We start from the raw sequence: 20,633 nt of genomic DNA on the forward strand, positions 1-20,633 counted from the left end.
CCTGTGACGCGGAGACACTGAGCTCTTACGTCAAGTATAGCATGTTACCGCGCAGCCAGCATGTTACTGTGCAGCCATTCAGGCGCTTATCAGTGTCCAAATCTGCCATTTTCAACCAGTATAAGGATACAAGTGTAAAGGGCTACTTTACTATCTGATACTATGCGATTAGAAAGGTTCAGAACTTTTGTGAAATATCACAGCACAGTTGAAAAATATATGGCACATGGTTGGTCTACGGAGATAGATGGGAGGGGTTGAGGATAGCTGAAGGGACTAAAAAGCTCAGGATCGATAATAGTTCTGACTGAAAACATAAGTCATTCCAGCAAAGAGGTTTGGGTGCATTTCAATCTGTGGTTAAATTCATCCTTCCTGGTCATTGCAAAGAGAAATACCCCAACTGATTAACACAATTTCCTCATTAATATGTGCTCAGTTCAATCAAAACCTCTCATGCCTGGAGGAAATCTGAGAAAGAAATAAAAGCACTCTTTATCATTGGTCAATATGTACACAATTTCCTCATTAATATGTGCTCAGTTCAATCAAAACCTCTCATGCCTGGAGGAAATCTGAGAAAGAAATACAAGCACTCTTTATCATTGGTCAATATGTACAGTTTGAGATGCAAGCACCTGTAAAAAATTAACCAAAAGGAGTGGCCATGGATGTGTTTGCACAATGGGTATTGATGTATATAAATACACCAAGTCTCTCAGTAACAAGATACACTGCGAAAAGAGCTTAAAGAGCAGGTAAGAGGCTCATTTAAAGAGCTTATGTTCTGTAATGTATTATTGTTATGTGATTGCTGTATTTAAAAGTACCATGTATGTAAAATGTGTATGTAACAGTAGAAGAAAAGCTGTAATGATTTAAGATAAATGGTACACAAAACTGTTGACGTCTTTTTGATATACTGATTTAGGAAAGAGGTTGCAGCCATTTCAAGATTTATACTTCATGCTTTATCATACTCTTTGGCAAGTAACTTCGGTTGTAACAGATGCATTCGGAAAGTATTCAGAACCCTTGACTTTACAGCCTTATTCTAAAATGGATTAAAAAAAAATGTAATCCTCATCAATCTATACAACACCCCATAATGACAAAGCGAAATCAGGTCTTTAGAAATGTTTGCTAATTAATAAAAAATAAAAAACAGAAATATGTATTCAGACCCTTTGCTATGAGAATCGAAAATGAGCTCAGGTGCATCCTGTTTCCATTGATCATCCTTGAGATGTTTCTACAACTTGTATGGAGTCCACTTGTGGTTAATTCAATTGATTGGACATGTTTTGGAAAGGCACACACCTGCCTATGTAAGGTCCAGCCGTTGACAGTGCATGTCAGAGTAAAAACCAAGCCATGAGGTTGAAGGAATTGTCTATAGAGCTCCGAGACAGGATTGTGTCAAGACACACATCTGGGGAACGGTACCAAAAAATGTCTGCAGCATTGAAGGTCCCTAAGAACACAGTGGCCTCCATACTTCTTAAATGGAAGACGTTTGGAACCACCAAGACTCTTCCTAGAGCTGGCCGCTCGGCCAAACTGAGCAATCGGGGGTGAAGGGCCTTGTCAGGGAGGTGACCAAGAACCCGATGGTCACTCCGACAGAGCTCCAGAGTTCTTCTGTGGAGATGTGAGAACCTTGGGGCTCCCGAGTGGCGCAGTGGTCGAAGGCAATGCATCTTAGTGCTAGAGGCATCACTACAGAACCTGGTTCGATTCCAGGATGTATCACAACCAGCTGTGATTGGGAGTCCCATAGGACGGCACACAATTGGACCAGCGTCGTCCGGGTTAGGGTTTGGCCGGGGTAGGCCGTCATTGTATTTAAGAATTTGTTCTTAACTGACTTGCCTAGTTAAATAAAGGTTAAATTCAAAATTAAAAAATACAGAATGACAACCTCTGCAGCACTCCACCAATCAGGCCTTTATGGTAGAGTGGCCAGATGGAAGCCACTCCTCAGTAAAAGACACATGACAGCCCGTTTGGAGTTTGCCAAAAGGCACCTATAGACTCTCAGACCATAAGAAACAAGATTCTCTGGTCTGATGAAACCAAGATTGAACTCTTTGGCCTGATTGCCATGCGTCATGTCTGGAGGAAATCTGGCACCATCCCTACGGTGAAGCATGGTGGTGGCAGCATCATGCAGTAGGGATGTTTTTCAGTGGCAGGTACTAGGAGACTAGTCAGGATCATGGGGGAAGATGAACGGAGCAAAGTACAGTGAGATCCTTGATGAAAACCTGCTCCAGAGCGCTCAGGACCTCAAGACTGGGGCGAAGGTTCACCTTCCAACAGGACAACGACCCTAAGCACACAGGCAAGACAAAGCAGGAGTGGCTTCGGCACAAGTCTCTGAATGTCTGAGAGTCGCCCAGACAGAGCCCGGACTTGAACCCGATCGAACATCTCTGGAGAGACCTGAAAATATCTGTGCAGCTCCCCATCCAACCTGACAGAACTTGAGAGAGAAGAATGGGAGAAACTCCCCAAATACAGGTGTGCCAAGCTTGTAACGTCATACCCGTGAATACTTGAGGCTGTAATCACAGCCAAGGGTGCTTCAACAAAGTACTGAGTAAAGGGTCGGAATACTTATAAATACTTAAAAACCTAAACTGTGATATTTCAGTTTAGTTTTTTTATAAATGTGCAAAAATGTCTAAAAACCTGTTTTTGCTTTCTCATTATGGGGTATTGTGTGTAGATTGATGAAGTAAAAAAACGATTTAATCAATTTTAGAATAAGGCGGTAAAGTTTAAAAAGAATTGAAAAAGTCAAGGGGTTTGAATACTTTCCGAATGAATTGTAGTTATATAAATATAAATATTCAATATCTAATGTTGATATTTTGCGTGCTCTCACTCACTCTCAGGTTGATCATGGCATCGCACACCTTATTCTGCTGTTCCGTCTTGCTACTGTTTCAGTACACTGCCTCTTCATTTCCGACCATTGATTCAATCAGGGATCTAAGAGACATATGGTACGGCAACATCTTCCCACGACATGGTCTCTATCTGCTTTACTGGTTTGTTGACCAATCAGAGATCGACATCAACCATGACATCATCCAAACCCATTTCGATCCAGCCAGAGGTGACTATGGCTTTGGTTTCTTCGATAATAACGACAGTTTCCTCCCAGCTCTGACCGATCTAAAGAGGCAAGCTTACTACGCAGTGGGGGATATCAGTAAAGCTAACTCATGGGCCTTGCCTGAGTATGTCACTGAAAACTACTACAACTCACTGAAATCTGGCAACAGAAATAGGGACAGGATCATAGTCAGGGTTGTGCAGGCAGAAGGGTCAACTCAAACCAGGTTGGATAAGGTCTTTGTCACTGAACTTTATCCGTTCAATGATAACCAAGCAAATTCCTTCCATCCAAATCACACGTACACCATTAGCTTCGACCTCTTACGAGAAATCCAGATGTTACAGGTCCATTGGAGGAACGACACATTGGGCGGTTTGGAGGCATTTCTGGGACAAGCTGGGTACCAAACGTGCCCGTCACCTGAATTCCAGGTCTGTTATGCGAAGTCTATTCGATTCCAAAGGCTTCAGATGGTGGAAATGAAGACTGAGGACGATTGTCACCCGCTGAGGCTTGACGTCAAACCAGCTGAGAACGGCTACCTGAAAATGAGTTGGAGCAACCTACCAAAGTCCATCATGGACCGTTACATGGTAGTGGGGCTTTTCAAGGATGATGGTAGTACGACCAAACTAGCTGAGTCCCCCGTCGGCAACGACACGTCCGGAACCTCTAACATTTTCGTGGCCCTCAATCCTGGTCTTCAGGTCAGGCTCCTCAAAAAATCTCCCTGGGACACGACCGAAAGGGAAGTCTGGCGTGGTGCCGAATTTGACGATGCGGACAGTTTGATTCCTGTCGTCGTGAAAGGCTACGATTCCAGTCTGCAGCTCTACACAAAAAATGGCTACGCCTGCGCTCGCCTGTTTGTGAAGAAGTCCTTCGCTGACTGGAAGGAGGTGTTTTATTACTCGTGGGTAGGGTTCTACCCTGCGAACAGTGTCAGCAGCAAGGAATACCAAACCTACCAGTGGGCAGTGTATTTTACTAAAGACACTCCCTCAGATGAGATACCTGAATATGATGTCTATGTTTATGAGTCCAGTATGGCCACTTCTCCAGGTGCCCAGGCCCGATTCATGCTGTCGGAATACAACGAAGTAGCACGTACCGTAGCCTGGGAAAGTCAACCCTAAAAACCAAGCCCTCGATGAAATGTAGATAGTTTTTATGCCATGATGATGTTGGGGTCTTTGAAGCAAATGTTTATATAAAAAAAGCATTTAACCGTTGAATCATTGTTGTTATGTAACTTTAATCAGACAATACTGAAATGTACTATTTCGAGGAAACATGAATTTGAACCTTGAGTCTGATCACAAATCACTTATTCACAAATCACTTAAGTTACATAACAACAATTCTGACATAATTCTCAAAATAAAATGAATTAGTAATCAACTGTACTAAGTAAGCTATATCTATGATTAACACGTTCATAATGTTAAAGTTGATGAATACCTGAACATTGCAAAAATACATTAATCAGTATGCAGTCATGTTGAAGTATGACACATTCAACTTTTACAATACACTTGAATTTCCAATGGATCTTTAAATACATGTAATGCTTATAAGAAATGTAGTTTTACAGTTTTTTATATAGTGGTGCAGTTGTAGTTTTACTGCTTTTATATAGTGGTGCACATGGGGAGTGTGAATGCCCCAAATGATCTGTTTATGAAATAAATAGTTTTATTTGTTTAAGGTCCATGACCTGAAGCAGCAATGCATCACTGTTTTTGCAATAAACATTAGCATTATGCCAAGTTCAAGATAATCTGAAACAACATGATTAATAGGGATCTCAATAACACAATCATTCTAAATGTTAATAAACAAACCTCGTTTGTGGGTGGTAACAAATATGTAATGCGACTCAGTTTCTATGTTAACATGGTAACGGGGAATATGCGTTACTGTGTCGGCCTAACACACTGTCTGACTACACAATGCAGGATAGACAATTTCCTGATTATGTCACTCAAGACCATTCCAGAACAATAGGCGACACTGAGCGTAATCGAGACCGGATTGTTGTTAGATTTGTCCGTAGAGATTTGACGAGAATCTACCATATTGTTATTACACAGCACCTTCCATTTGAGTGCAATCAGCCAAATACGGATTACGATCAGACAAATACCTTTGAGATTCACGTCGACCTTATTAGACAGATCTGAAATCGAAATTTGCTATAATTTCTGGATTAAGCAGGCTACAAAATGAACACAAACAGTGCTTTGCATAAATGCACAGTGAAGCCAAGGAATACAGTCATAAGGAGACCTCAGGGTGTGAAAACCCATGAGGATGTAGATTGCTTGTATGAAGCTTGAGGTCGATACTTTAGGGTAGGGGAATGCCGGAATTAGATGGAGCGACCTACCGCAGAAGGTTTTGGACTTGGGGGTGAGGGTGAGGGTTTTGGACTTGAGGGTGAAAGTGACACTTTTTAAAGACAACAACGGTCAGACTCAGACGGCATCTACCTCAGTCTCCACAGCCAATGGCGTCTCTGACACTTGGGTGACCCTAAACCCCGGTCTTCAGGTAGGGCTCCTCAAATCTACCTGTTCAGATTTGAGGCTTCGACGCCAGTCTACAGCTCTACACTAAAAACGTCTACTCCTACGCTCGTCCGTTAGTGAAGAAGTCCTTCATTGACTGGAAGGAGGTGTTTTATAGCTCTTGGCTGGTTATACTTATATGAGACAGTTCAGAATTAATCTGGTTCATCTGAATATTATGTATATAAATATAAATCTGATGGAAGCACGTTTCTTGGAGTGAAGGCTTGTTTCATGCTGTATAAATACAGTGAGGAAAAAGCAGTCATTGAACCTTGAAAGGGAACAAATGATAAACAAAATAAATTAGATGAACTGAAATAGAATCACACATTTAGGTTAAATCACAAATCCATGATTCAACTTGTACATACAGTACGCTACTCTTTGCTCCTTTTTGCATTCGATTCGATTCCAGCTCATCACAAATCAACTCCAGCTTGCTCTTGCGACTTAAGTGTGTTGGTGCATTGTGACAATTGCACGGTGTGTGTTTTTAACATTGATATGGTGGTGTAACTGTATGGAACCTAATCTGATCTGTGCAGTGTGTGTGTGTGCTTTGATTAAGGCGTAGGGTGGTGTAATCGTTTATAATGTAAAGGTTGATGAATGACGAAATATTGTAAGTATGCAGTCATGTCGCAGGATGATGCATTTGACTTGCACAGTAGACTTGCATTTCAACTGTCTTTACACTTTCGAGCTTGATGATATTTAACTTCCAAAGGGACGTTTATCCATCAGAACTCTCAACGGTTTTGTTATTGAGATCACTTGTTAAAGATGAGAAGCTGATTGGCAATCAATTTCATCTATCATTGCAAAACAATTGACTTGGGAAATTTTTTTATGTTATACACATGATATTTCTATAGTTGACTTTGATGTTTACCCTGACTTAATTGCCCCTAAATAAAGTTGGATGAATAAAGTTGTATTGAATTAAATGAAATACTTGAAACACCAGCAGCAAATAAAAGACACAAGGCACCCAAACTATTTTTTATGAATAATTTATTGCCAGTAGGAAAGCGTGAGCTAGTGGCAGTATTCAATAAAAACCTTAACAAGACCATAGTACTGCTCACACCCACATAGACATCTGAAAAAGTCAAGTGTCTATGGATAACTTTGCACTATAAATATATTGGGTCCCATTTTCGTGGTGGAAAAATAAAGAGGTTCCAAAGTCGCCATTTACAAACAAACAAATAAAAAATAGAACAACACAAGAATATGCAGTCGCTCATCGAAGACCCTTTTTGAAATGAGCAGGAGACAATCAACTTTCAACGGATACATGGTGTTTTGGAAGAGCTGAGCTCTTCTCTTTTTAAAAAAAAAACAAGTTTCAGTTTTTTCTTCTTGTGAATGAAGGAACAGTAAGGCTGATAATGTAGCACACCATTTAACTTGTGTTTTTTTGGGGGAAAATAAAAGCATAAAATATCTACAAAACCTAGTAAACCTTGAAATCAAAACTGTACATTTAAATTTACATTGAAAATGAACGAGGATTTGTATCAAAAATCAATTTGCACGGTTTTACCTCTACAAATACAGATATCACCTTGTAGTGTGTGTTTTATCTATCATGATCGTTATTGTGTCAATGGTTTTCTTTTTTTTTCTTTTTAGTTGTACATTAATGTAGTTTTTTTGTCAGACATTTCTTGTGCATAATTGACATTTACTTAAAGCAATGGCACAGCCAACTCAAACACGGGTATTTTTCCAGTACTGCAGGAGTTGGACTGAGTAGATAGAGGAGGCTATGGGGTCCAGTGCTGTTAAATGATATCTCCTTGAAGACACCGCCACCCAGCCAAGCAGCCTTCAGAGTAAGACCAGTCACAACAACCCCTGTTTAGGTGAACAAATTCATTGCTCTGTGTGTGTATGTATAAGTGTGTATGTGTGTCTGTGTCAGTGTAGTGTCTCTTTGTGTTGTGTGTAGTTGTAGTGTGTACATACACGGGCAGAGGGGGTTAACATAAGGTAGAGATGGGGGGGTGGGTGGGGGGGTTCAGGCACTTTTGTTTGGATCCAGTGTCAGACTTCAGTGTGCTGTTGGGAGTCCAGTGCGGGGATGGCCAGCCGCTCAAAGTGTCCCTCGTCACCGCTCTCATAGTCGCTCAACATGACTTCTGACTCCTCGCAGCACGCCGACATGTCCGAGCAGGAGGCCGTGGACGTGTACAGGGACATGGACATGTTGTCCAGCGCCGGCGCCTCAAAGTCCCCCCGCCCGTACCCCATGGGGTAGCCGCCCCGGTAGCTGCTGGCGCCGCCCATGGTGGAGGCTGGAGTGGTGGTGGCGGCCGTGGAGCTGCCGCAGCCCGGGCTGCCCTCAGCGTCGCTGGGGTAGTGGTGGTGCGGTAGATACTGGTTAAGGCTATAGAGCTGGGGCAGTGGTGGGCGGTGGCGTACCCCAGAGGCCGAACTCGAACCCGGGCTGCCAGGAGGCGCCAGGTCCCTCCGGGGTGGTTCCAGGGTGTCGTAGCGGTCGCCATACTCGGGCAGCGGCGGCGGGGGCAGGTCCTCGTGGGCGGGGAAGTCCTCGGGAGGCGGCGGGAAGTCGCTCTCGATGTCGTAGCCGCCGGGGTAGTAGTCAGTATCGATGGCGTTCGGGTCACTGTACAGGGGGGCCGGGGACTCCACAACCTCATACTGCGGGAACTCCTGGATTCCAGGAAGTTGAACACTTGGCATCCAATCAGATGTGTCCCAGTGGTAGCCTGTTAGACAAGGATGCAAATAATTAGACACCACAGGTCCCACCACCCTAAGCCTAAATCAAAGCACACACACTCGCACAGATCAGATTACATACATTTACACAACAACAGCGTGTTAATGCCCACACCATGCAATTGTCACGACACACCAACACATTAAGTTGGATTCGTAAAAAAATAAACACAAAAATCACAAAAGTTTAAAAACGCACACACATTCTTTGCAAATACACACATGTACACACACGTAGTATAAACAAATACTACCTTAAGATGTGGTACACTTGAAACAGACACTTTTTTGTTATTGCTTTTATGGAGTGGTTTGTGCGGAGATCATTTCAAAATGGGGGTGAATACGATTAGTGATTTTCAAAGCACCGTTTGAAACGGCTTCTTTAAAGTTGGCTCCAGGTTTTTTTTAGTGTCAGATGTGAAAAAGGGATTCAACGTGGGACAGTTATAGTTACTGGGAAAAGGGGGGGGGACACAAAACACATTTTAGGGTCTACGTGAGGGATTTGAATTGAAGTACTGTGACAAAATTAGACAGTTTCCATGTTTAGTTTATAACTATCGATATGATATTGTTTCGACCAAACAGTGCTTAAACATTTCCAGTCGTATTTCCTCACAGCATCTACGTCATGCATGGGATTGTTTTGTTGGTTGACAGTAAGTGGGGTGAGGGGGGGGGGGGGGGGGGGGGGGGGGGGGGGGGGGGGGCACCACTGGGATTCAGGCAAACAAATGACAAAATAGTCACCTCTTGGGTTCTTGAGATCATGAGCCAAAAAAGACTCTTTAGACGAGGCGAGAAGGGAGAGGAGAGAGGGAGAACAAGTCAAGTTAAGAACCTGAGAGAGAGAAGCCCAGAACAAGAATGAAACATGAAGAAAAAAAACACCTACTGCTCTGAGCGAAGATACACGCTTACAATACAGACAACAGTCGTGCCATTTTCTTAAACAGTCAACCGAGGGGGAGAGGGAAATTAATCTAGCACCTTCCAAATGAAACCTTTGCTGCTCGGTTAATTGGCCAATCGTGTGAGACATTTCAATTTTGAGATTCAAATTAGGCAGCGCGATTCAAATGGCAATAATATGGATGACAATGAGATGAGGCATATCATTGGATAAGGAAATGGCATCTCCGAGGCCTAACTCATCATCCGGACACTGAGGACGGAGCACAAAACTACCAGACCTGGATTTCAAATAGTATTCAAAATCACTTCAAATACTTAAAACTGTGCTTGATTGAGCTTGTCTGTTGCAGTGGAACCAATAAATATTTGTTTTTAAAGTGCAAACACTCAAAGTACTTGAAATATTTCAAATAGTATTTGAACCCAGGTCTGGAAACTACAGAACGCCACCACACAGAAACACCACAGACGGCTAACAAGTATTGATTGAGGTGATAATAGTAAAAAAGTACCTTCTCCTTCCACCGAGTCAATAACAGAGTTGACAAGGTGGATTACCGTCACTATGGAGGCTTGTGAAAGGTAAGGGAAAGGAGCAGATGAGGACAATTTTAACATTAGTACAAATGATTTGGAAAAAGAAAGCAAACAAAAATGGAAGTGCACGTTTGCTGGGGAAACGTCAAATCAACGTTCGAGAAACGTTTCCCTACAAAAACATTTATTTCCCCTGTGTCGCTCTGAAACGTATGGAGTTGTTGGTTGGGGGGGTAGGACGAAGGGAAGACAGGAGGGTAAGACTTTGACTGCATGATGTTGAAGTACGTCTACAATTGGATGTTTGGGTTTCAATGGTTGGTCACAACACAGAGGTGGAACGGGACACGGTGGAGAGGGAGTTTGGTCTTTGTGCAAGAGAACACACAGCAACAACATACAGAGATGCTAGGGGTGCCATTGACAGTATGGAAGGAAGGATCAGAGAAATTCTCAAGGATAAAAACGCCTTTCCAGCCCTAAAATAGCAAAGACTATATTTTGTCCAAATACAGTCAAAACTAAATAATACTTCACAAAGAAGTTGAAATATTTTCTATATAGATATACGGTAAAGATATCTATGATAAATACATTAGATCAATGTATCAGAAATCCAGCATGTTTTCACGGTCAGGTTAAGGGTTAAGTACAGATGAAGGTTGTGGTGATTGATGGCAAACACATTCCCTACAACCCAATGTGAAATGAGAGCAGATATGGGAGAAGAACCATCATATGTACTGTACTTTATACCCTTGCTTAATGCTCTTCACTGTCTTCCTCAAACATCCATCCGTGGCTAGATTTTGTTTAAAAAGAAACACATGCAAAAAGAGAGACAAACAAAAAAGGGACATGCAAGTAAATAACTTAAAATCATGTTATGATGCTAATTTGCTAACTTCCTTGGCTAATGCTAATTTGGCTAATGCTAATTTGTCACTTCAACGGGGAAGCCTGTACAAGCAAGCCTGTTTGGCGGCTAGGGCTGAGTAGAGTGCGAGAGAGAACAGAAAGAGAGTTTTTTTATGCCTTGGAGAATATTGCAAAAATGTTCTCTTTGATCGCTTCCTTCTGTACCGAGGTGATTGAGGACTTACACGCTGACCCCTAGTTAAAACCGTGTTCTGGGTCTGTGAACCGATTTGATCCAAATGGGAACTGAAGCCCCGCAGCAAAGAGGGAGAGAAAAAAACACATGACCCCAGAGAGTCACCGTTGCAGCCAATCACGGCACGCAAAGAGAGATGATTAGCATGTAGCATGTATACAAGTCAACTACAGCCAAGGGGCCACTCTACAAAGAACTGCAGTCGTACAAGAACCAGACGACTTTTCCACAAGCATCCCCACGTGTGCTTTCCACTGCAAACATGCAAGAGTCTGATGTACCACTTCAGAATTCAGAAACTATACAACCAAATTAAAATGACATATTTAGATCTATATTAAGAACAAATATGGGTCTATAAGACCAAAGGAAAATGCCATTTTAATATATATGTTTAGTACAAATATGGGTCTATAAGACCAAAGGAAAACTACATTTTAATATATATATGTTTAGTACAAATATGGGTCTATAAGACCAAAGGAAAACTACATTTTAATATATATGTTTAGTACAAATATGGGTCTATAAGACCAAAGGAAAACTACATTTTAATATATACCTTTAGTACAAATATGGGTGTGTAAGACGACCAAGCTTCCTTGGTTCACTTCAGGTGTAAATCAATCTAGTCAATGTATTAGGACATTTATCCCTAAACTGGCAAGGTTGACCATTTCTGTTCAGATACATACCGTTATCGTCACAGGACTCGGACTGGAAGGAGCTGAGGGACTGGACCTCAGACATACTGCCCCTGGTGTTGTAGTGACAGGCACTGTCCTCCACTGGCTTCTTGGTTGAACAGTGATCCAAGTCTACTACCTTAGCTGGAGTACAGAAGCACATGTACACAGACAAACAAAGATGTAAGTTGGTGAAGTAGTATTTCCGGAAGAGACTACACGCAGGGATTTGCTACATTTTTGTTTTTTGTACTTTGGTTTTAGTTTTGGACACTAGGGTTGGGAGATAAGGACTAAATAGATCATTCCAGACTGTACAAATTATGTCCTTATTTATAACATCATAGTCACATTCTCATTAAATAATCTGAGTATGGCAAAAAAAATAAGGCTTTGTTAATTCATTTAGACCTGTTGATACAGCCTAACTGACCAAACTGCACTGTTTTGATTTGTAAAGTTCAAAAAGAGTTTAGTCTTGCATATTACGATATACCGTCTTGCTCTTCACGATTTATCGTCGATTTCAAATATCACAATAGTCGATTTAATCACATATCGGCCCACCCCTATTGGACACCCCATGAATGATGCGAAGGTAATTCCACCAACGAGCCTAAAAAAATCAATAGCAGGGAATCTACAAATATTAATTAAAAAATAGCAGGGAATCTACAAATATTAATCAACAAAAAAAGATATGGACTGAAGTAAATGAGCTTTACCGTCATATTCGTAGTCCCAGCTGGGCTTCTGAATGGAGTCGCTGTCGGAGACCGAGTTGGAGGGCGGCGGCGGAGGCAGGTTGGGCGCCACGCTGCACACGGCCACCGTCTTGCGGTGTCCGTGCATCGTGTCCGGGTTGAACGTGCTGAACTCGGGGTGCTCGGGTATGGCCGAGCCCTCGAACGAGTTGCGGTCCAGGTTGTTGCGCGAGTCGCTGGGGATGCTGGGTGTGTACGAGCTGGGCCGAACAGGCACCTGCGGCGGAATGTCAGAGTAAATGTTCTTACAGAGCTTTGCGTCAAAGTAGGGTCGCTGGAGGAAGGAGTGCGGCGCTCCTAAGCCTCCCGGGCTGCGCTTGTCGTCGTCAGACTTGGACTTTCTTCGACACGCCCTCTTGCGGATGACCACGAAGAGGACGACCAGGAGGAAAATGGAGGCCACAAAGACCACAATACCGATTACTTCTTCAAGGCCGATGTTCCAGGAGGTGGAGACGAACTCGTTGCGGACCTCGGAGCGGAGTTCGCATAGCCGCCCGATGTTGCCCAGGGAGCAGTTGCAGGAGTACGAGCCGTAGGTGTTCTGGCATTGGCCGCCGTTGGAGCATGGGTTCTTCAGGCACTCGTCCACATCACTGAGGCACCTGCACCGCGACAAAGGACGGTGAGGATTAGGAGACAGTAACACATTAACAGTAAAAGATAGTAGTTTGGCAAATCTACTACTGGAAAAACTGGAGCTTTGAGAAGTAAGACGGCCGCCCTTTGCGCACACATACCTGTCACCCTGGAATCCCTGTTCACACTCACACACAGGACCATCCAGACTGTCAATGCACTTCCCACTGTTTTTACAGGGGTTGTCTGTGCAGTATGGCCCCACCTGGCACCTGTAATGGAAAATAAATATTCAATACAGCAGCCTAAACCAAAGAGTAATGAGAAATAACAGTATTATTTCCTGGCAGTCATTGATCCCATGCTTAATCCTAGTATCTTAAATACTAGTATTCAATACATGCGTCATTTTATGGAGAATTATCTACAGTTGAAGTCGGAAGTTTACATACACCTTAGCCAACTACATTTAAACTCAGTTTTTCACAATTCCTGACATTCAATCCCTGTAAAAATGCCCCGTATTAGTTCAGTTAGGATCACCACTTTATTTTAAGAATGTGAAATGTCAGAATAATAGTAGAGAGAATTATTTATTTCAGCTTTTATTTCTTTCATCACATTCCCAGTGGGACAGAAGTTTACATACACTCAATTATTATTTGGTGGAATTGCCTTCAAATTGTTTAACTTGGGTCAAACGTTTCGGGTAGCCTTCCACAATAAGTTGGGTTAATTTTGGCCCATTCCTCCTGACAGAGCTGGTGTAACTGAGTCAGGTTTGTAGGCCTCCTTGCTCACACAAGCTTTTTCAGTTCTGCCCACACATTTTCTATGGGATTGAGGTCAGGGCTTTGTGATGGCCACTCCAATACCTTGACGTTGTTGTCCCTAAGCCATTTTGCCACACCTTTGGAAGTATGCTTGGGGTCATTGTCCATTTGAAAGACCCCATTGCAACCAAGCTTTAACTTCCTGACTGATGTCTTGAGATGTTGCTTCAATATATCCACATAATTTTCTTTCCTCATGATGCCATCTATTTTGTGAAGTGCACCAGTCCCCCCTGCAGCAAAGCACCCCCACAACATGATGCTGCCACCCCCATGCTTCACAGTTGGGATGGTGTACTTCTGCTTGCAAGCCTCCCCCGGTTTCCTCCAAACATAACGGCGGTCCGTTCTATTTTTGTTTCATCAGACCAGGGGACATTTCTCCAAAAAGTACAATCTTTGTCCCCATGTGCAGTTGCAAACCGTAGTCTGTCTTTTTTTGGAGCAGCGGCTCCTTCCTTGCTGAGCGGCCTTTCAGGTTATGTCAGTATAGGACTTGTTTTACTGTGGATATAGATGCTTTTGTACCCGTTTCCTCCAGCATCTTCACAAGGTCCTTTGCTGTTGTTCTGGGATTGATTTGTACTTTTTGCACCAAAGTACGTTCATCTCTAGGAGACAGAACGCGTCTCCTTCCTGAGCGGTATGACGGCTGCGTGGTCCCATGGTGTTTATACTTGCATACTATTGTTTGTACAGATGAACATGGTACCTTCAGGCATTTGGAAATTGCTCCCAAGGATGAACCAGACTTGTGGAGGTTACCATTTTTTTCTGAGGTCTTGGCTGATTTCTTTTGATTTTCCCATGATATCAAGCAAAGAGGCCCTGAGTTTGAAGGTAGGTCTTGAAATACATTCACAGGTACACCTCCAATTGACTCAAATGATGTCAAATAGCCTATCAGAAGCTTCTAAAGCCATGACATCATTTTCTGGAATTTTCCAAGCTGTTTAAAGGCACAGTCAACTTAGTGTATGTAAACTTCTTGCCCACTGGAATTGTGATACAGTGAATGATAAATTAAATAATCTGTCTGTAAACAATTGTTTGAAAAATGACTTGCATCATGCACAAAGTAGATATCCTAACCGACTTGCCAAAACAAGAGTTTGTTAACAAGACATTTGTGGAATGGTTGAAAAACGAGTTTTAATGATTCCAACCTAAGTGTATGTAAACTTCCGACTTCAACTGTATATGTTTGCATGTCATTTCAGCGCTGCGGAAACGCTCAATGCCCTTTCCTACAGATCAACGCTTCAGTTTTCTATCAACACGAGCTCAGGCTCGATTTTCATTTCAGAGTGAGCTAATGTTTTACGCTCGATGGAGAATACTGAGCCCTGGACATGAGCAAAAAACAATTACGGAATGATGGATTTGGGAACGCAGATAAGCCGAGATCGTTTCCTCCGCCAATATTTCTACAACACATGCCAAAACAGAATATATATATATTTTTTAAAGATTTGATCAAAACATTGAAATTGGTAATTTTTTTACACCATGTTTATAACAAGTAATAAATCATTATATCTGTCAGCTTTAACCGGCACTATGTTAGCAAAAGTTAGGACAAAATGTCTCGTCTGAGCTCCAAAATCTATAATTCAATTTTAACCCTTAAACAGTCATTATGGAAATATAAGTATCATATCTATGACAGAAACAGATCCATACCGTTGTCCTGAGTACTGCCCTCTGCACTGGCAGTAGAGGTCGTCGCCGCGCGGCACGCAGGTCCCCCCGTACAGGCAGGGGTTGGAGGCACATGGGCTGATGCCAATCTCACAGTGAGTACCCATGAACGAAGCCTTGCACTTACAGAAGTAACCTGGGGAAATAGCAGAGAAGGCATAAGAAAAAAGGTAGGACATTTTTATTGTAGTTCTAAGGTCATTTCTTGATGTCTGTGTTCACAGGGCTCCTGGGGAGAAATATAATTTGTCTGTGTGTTTATTAGAATAGAGGCGCTGGACAGACTGAGGGATACAGATTGTGGGTTAAACAGGTTTGGCTTGAGGAATGAAGATTACAGCTGTATTCTTTAACTTTGGGTTTCAGAAACACACATTTGGATGATAAAGTAATCATCTTTAAATAATCCAACGTTGAGCATTATAAACAGACTAGGTTGAGGAGTATAACTAAGCAACTTGAATAAACAACACCAAGCGACAAAAACCACAACAGGAGCTCCGTACCTCCGTTGGCCAGTGAGGAGCAGCTGCCCCCGTTGGTGCAGGGGTTGCTGGAGCAGCCCTCGGCGGCGGGTGCCAGCACACACCCGGGCGCCACGTCCACCACGTCCTCCAGCACGGCGTGGGCACCACGCGCCTTGGTGTTGAGCGGCAGCTCTTGGCCGTTGAGCACGATGGCTTCCACGCAGCCTCGGAGCCCATTGGTGACGGGCAAGCTGCGACCGTGGCGCCCAGCGGTGGAAGAGGCGTGCTGGCGCACATGCCCGCCGAAGTAGACGCTGTTGTCCAGGTTGAGTGTGCGCAGAGTACCGGGCGCTGTGCCTGAGGCGGCGTGCACGCGGTCCAGGACTAGTTTGGCGTAGTTGCCATCCACCTCAAGGGTGACCGTGTGCCAGTCGCCGTCGTTGACCTGGGTGCTGTGTACAGAGACGATTCCCGGGCCGCTGCCACAGTCAAACTTGTACTGCAGGCGGCCATTCACAATCTGATAGAAGGAGAAAGGAGGAGAGAGAGGGAAGTTAGGCCCCGTCCAGATTGAACAGCTAGTCTCTACCCACCATAGGAACTTCTGTAGATCTAACCAGACTGGATAAATATAAGCAATATGGCTAAATGTTCACCTAGCCAAGGTGGGGCTACCATAATTAAGCAATAAGGGCACAATAGGGTGTGGTATATACCACTGCTAAGGGCTGTTCTTAACTGGTTACCAACGTAATTAGAGCAGTAAAAACAAATGTTTTGTCATACGCGTGTTATACGGTCTGATATACCACGGCTGTCAGCCAAATCAGCATTCAGGGCTCGCACCACCCAGTTTATAATAATGTTTATACCTAGAGATGCATAATGTGAACGTTAAATTGGAGGTCCATGAAGAGCACAATCTCGTACCATTGACTACAGTACAGTCTACACACAGATAATTAACACTATATTACTACTATTCTCAGTATCTAGTCTAGAGGTACAGTATCTTACAGTCGACCGGGGCAACTCCGGCAGGGCAGAAATGTGACAAACTGACTTGTTGGAAAGGTGGCATCCTATGATGGTGCCACGTTGAAAGGCACTGAGCTCTTCAGTAAGGCCATTCTACTGCCAATGTTTGTCTATGGAGATTGCATGGCGGTGCGCTCGATCTTATACACCCCAAACACCAGCAACGGGTGTGTTTGAAACAGCCGAGTCCACTCATTTAAAGGGCTGTCCACATACTTTTGTACATATAGCGTATCTTACAGTATGACATTATGTCTTGTGATATTCAGGCTAACTCCCTTGGAGCCCTAGTCCCAATTGGCACCCTTTTCCCTATATTGTGCACTACTTTTCACCAGAGCCCTATGGGCCCTGCTCAAAAGCAGTGCATGACGTAGTGAACAGCTGATTCTCTGGCAACCAGACAGTACCACAGAGAGGAATGTGTGAGAATGTGCTTTCCGCTTCCCTCCCAGCATTCCCTTCAAATAGCATGGCTGTGTGTTGTTTTACAGGAGGCCCACCACCGCATTCCCAGAGCCCTTTCACGTGAGGATGAAAAATGGCCGACTAAGACAACCAGCACACAGCAGGGTGGCCCCCCAGGGGAGGTCCTGGCAGCTAGCCGTTATTAGGCCGTTTCCTACACAGGATAACATGGGCTAATACGGGGATTGGGCATGAGACTGGGAGCTGGAGCAGCAGACTCAGAATAAATAGGATAGTACCCATAGCACAGACAAGAAAGGGGTTTGTTTACTGCGATTTCATGCCCAAGCCGGGGGAAAAAAACTATGGTGGACGTGAAATGGTGTGGGAAGGAGATCTTTTATCATCTGTAGCTAGTAAGTTAGAATCTGGAGCTTTCTCACATGGACACGACGCACACTGTGTTTGACCTTTGACCCACCTCCAGGATGCTGTAGTCGGTGCCCTTGGCGTACATGACGGTGGCGTGGCTGGAGAAGGTCCTCAGCCTGAGGGACAGCTTCATCTCCTCCTTATTCTCATTCTCCATCAAACGGTACTTCACATAGCCCGTCCCGCTGAACGTCAGGGACTGGCCATCTGAGAGGGGAGGAGGGGGGGATAAAGAGAGGTAAGGATAAGTATGCGGGGGAGAGAGATAGTGGAGGGAGAGACTGATAACTAGGCAGTGAGTACAGAGACAAAACAAACAGTAGGTTCATATATACTCATTTGACAGCTTCATATCAGTGAGCGAGAGAGAGTGAGAGAAAGAGAGAGAGATTGAGAGCGAGGGAGATAGAGAGCGCGAGGGAGGGAGAGAGGCAGAGAGAGTGAGGGAGAGCGAGAGGGAGAGAGAGTAAGGGAGAGAAAGAGAGAGATCGAGAGCGAGGGAGATAGGGAGAGAGAGAGGGAGAAAGGCAGGGAGAGATAGAGAGCGAAGGAGCGAGGGAGAGCGAGAGGGAGAAAGAGTGAGAGAGAATGAGAGAGCAAGGGAGCTAGGGAGAGAGAGAGCAAGAGAGAGGGAGAGAGAGTGAGAGAGCGAGGGAAAGAGATAGAGAGAGTCAGACAGGATGAGAGATGTGTCTGGTCTTACCGGAGCACTTGCCCTGCTTGCCACCATCTGGACACACACAGCTATACCTGGCCTCTTTCCGGTCTGCCACACACTCCATGCCCTCTGGACAGGGGCTGGCATCACACAGCTTGTTCACTGTGGGGCATTTGCCACCTGAAACGACAACGTACACGGGTTGAGAGCAAAGATGAAGCCAGGATGGCGTGGGGTCAGGGGTCAGGGGGTAGGGGTGTGGTGGTTTAGGTGTGTGTGTGTGTGTGAGATGGGGCGGGAGGGGTAAAGGTGTGTTTTGTGTGTGTGAGTGTCTGTTTATGCATATCTATGCCTATGTGTGTGTGTGTTCGTGTGTGTCTCCGTGTGTGTGTGTGTGTTTAGGCTCTGAGTGTGTGTCTGTCAGTACCTTCACATTGACAGGTAGCCGTGCGCTGGTGTCGTGGCGTGACAAAGCTGAGGCGGGCCGTGCTATAGGTGGACATGGTCGTCCTGTCCAGGCTGATGACCTCGTCGCAGAAGCGCAGCGGGCAGTCCACGCCGGCGCACAGCTTCTTGACCACGCGCACGATGCGCACGCCCGTCATTTCCTCGATGACCGCCGCAGACGAGTTGAGCTTGCGGAAGACCACCTGGAGGAGCAATAGTGAAGACGTTAAAAAGACTGAACGATCGACTTGAAGTCCTTACATGGACATATTCATTTAAATGTAACATAGTGCGGCGAACTCAGGGGTAGCCGGGACTCTAATTCGGGACCAGCAACCGTCAACCCGACCGTTTAGCCATTACACCAAGAGATCTACTAAAGTTGCTAGATGTTATTTTGATGTGTACCGCCTAATGGTCGCGTTTGATTATTCTTCATGTTGAATTCTAGAGTTTTGATTCTATTTCACAACTGTAAATACATTCCGTCAATTTCTACGGTTGCCTGTCTTCTTTTCTTACTTTTCTGTTCGTAGAAGAAAGACAGCCATTTTCAAAAGCTATTTATACATAGTTTGCCATATTATATGTTAGGAGAAAGCTAATATCACTATCATCATTATTACAAGCATTATATTGCATTATATTATGACATATGTTATTACTAATCGGTATCATAACCTCATTGGCTAGTGAAACAAAGTCACTATCGTTGCTACATATTGGTAAAGTGTGTGAGTGCTGATCTAGAATCAGTTTTGCCTTTCAGATCACCATTAACGGGACTGATCTGGACAGGGGGAGGAGCTGATCCTAGATCAGCACTCTTACTCTGAGACGTTTTTTGTGTGAATACGAGCCGTGGTCATGGTTCTTACCTCCTGTGGCTGGTAGGGACTCCCGGACTTTTCCAGAGCCAGTAGAACATCCAGGTCTCCTGTCCCCTGCTCTGAGGGCTGCAGACTAACCAGCTGCACCTCGCTGCGTCTCACCCCCGCTATGTTCCTCAGCGCCCGCTGGAACGTACGCCAGTAGTCCCCGACGAACTCCTCGGGGGCGATGGCGGCGAAGCGCACGGCGATGGAGTTGTCCAGCGCCTGGCGAGTCGCCTGCCGCACGTGCACGTTCACGTCGGCCGTCACCGAAAAGCGGCCGTCGGTGACGGTGACGTTGAGCGGGTAGTGGCCCACGTCGAGCGGGCGCCGGGCGATGACTTTGCCGTCCGTGGCGGAGACGGTGAACAGAGCGTCTTCGTTGTTATCCGAGGACGATGAAGGTGCGAGACTGTACGTTAGCGTGTCGTAAATGTCCTGGTCGGTGGCGTGGATTTTGCCGAGCACGCCACCGGGGTACTCCTCGCCGGCGACAGAGATGTAGATGTCCAGCGGGAAGACGGCGGGCGGGTAGACACTCTCGTCGATGACCCGGATGCTGATGAAGGCCGCGGAGAGGAGCTGGGGCTTGCCGCTGTCTGCCACCTGAAGGGAGGAAAGGGAGAGGGATAAGTCACACTCTGCGTCTGTTGCAAAAGAGAGCGAGAGAGAGAGAGAGAGAGAGAGAGAGAGAGAGACACAAGTTGTGCGGTGACCCAACTAAAAGC

The 20,633-nt window shown here is 44.6% G+C and overlaps 2 protein-coding genes across 10 annotated transcripts in view; one reads left to right on the forward strand and one right to left on the reverse strand.

The window, feature by feature from the left end:
• Nucleotides 1-679: 679 nt before the first annotated feature.
• Nucleotides 680-6,635, forward strand: LOC115191908 (uncharacterized). Its single transcript, XM_029749923.1, has 2 exons — nucleotides 680-758; nucleotides 2,901-6,635. Exons 1-2 carry the CDS (start codon nucleotides 685-687, stop codon nucleotides 4,261-4,263), a joined length of 1,437 nt encoding a protein of 478 aa, XP_029605783.1. The 5' UTR covers nucleotides 680-684; the 3' UTR covers nucleotides 4,264-6,635.
• A 62-nt stretch (nucleotides 6,636-6,697) lies between these two features.
• Nucleotides 6,698-20,633, reverse strand: part of LOC115191906 (protocadherin Fat 1-like) — a 92,668-nt gene continuing 78,732 nt past the window's right edge. For 3 of the 9 annotated variants that reach the window (XM_029749915.1, XM_029749917.1, XM_029749914.1), the window contains 12 exons: nucleotides 19,912-20,511; nucleotides 19,014-19,236; nucleotides 18,632-18,766; nucleotides 17,978-18,135; nucleotides 16,090-16,570; nucleotides 15,566-15,719; nucleotides 13,211-13,321; nucleotides 12,432-13,075; nucleotides 11,716-11,850; nucleotides 9,882-9,941; nucleotides 9,205-9,240; nucleotides 6,698-8,438 (listed from right to left, as the gene is read on the reverse strand). In XM_029749915.1, the coding sequence (XP_029605775.1) occupies nucleotides 7,753-8,438; nucleotides 9,205-9,240; nucleotides 9,882-9,941; nucleotides 11,716-11,850; nucleotides 12,432-13,075; nucleotides 13,211-13,321; nucleotides 15,566-15,719; nucleotides 16,090-16,570; nucleotides 17,978-18,135; nucleotides 18,632-18,766; nucleotides 19,014-19,236; nucleotides 19,912-20,511 (3,423 nt within the window). In that variant the 3' untranslated portion in view covers nucleotides 6,698-7,752. Of the gene's footprint in view, nucleotides 8,439-9,204; nucleotides 9,241-9,871; nucleotides 9,942-10,458; nucleotides 11,071-11,715; nucleotides 11,851-12,431; nucleotides 13,076-13,210; nucleotides 13,322-15,565; nucleotides 15,720-16,089; nucleotides 16,571-17,977; nucleotides 18,136-18,631; nucleotides 18,767-19,013; nucleotides 19,237-19,911; nucleotides 20,512-20,633 lie in introns of those variants that run through there. The other 6 variants (XM_029749919.1, XM_029749918.1, XR_003877788.1 and 3 more) reach the window with 5 other exon arrangements.

This window comes from Salmo trutta, chromosome 4 (assembly GCF_901001165.1).
Source record: "Salmo trutta chromosome 4, fSalTru1.1, whole genome shotgun sequence".
Taxonomy (NCBI): Eukaryota; Metazoa; Chordata; class Actinopteri; order Salmoniformes; family Salmonidae; genus Salmo; species Salmo trutta.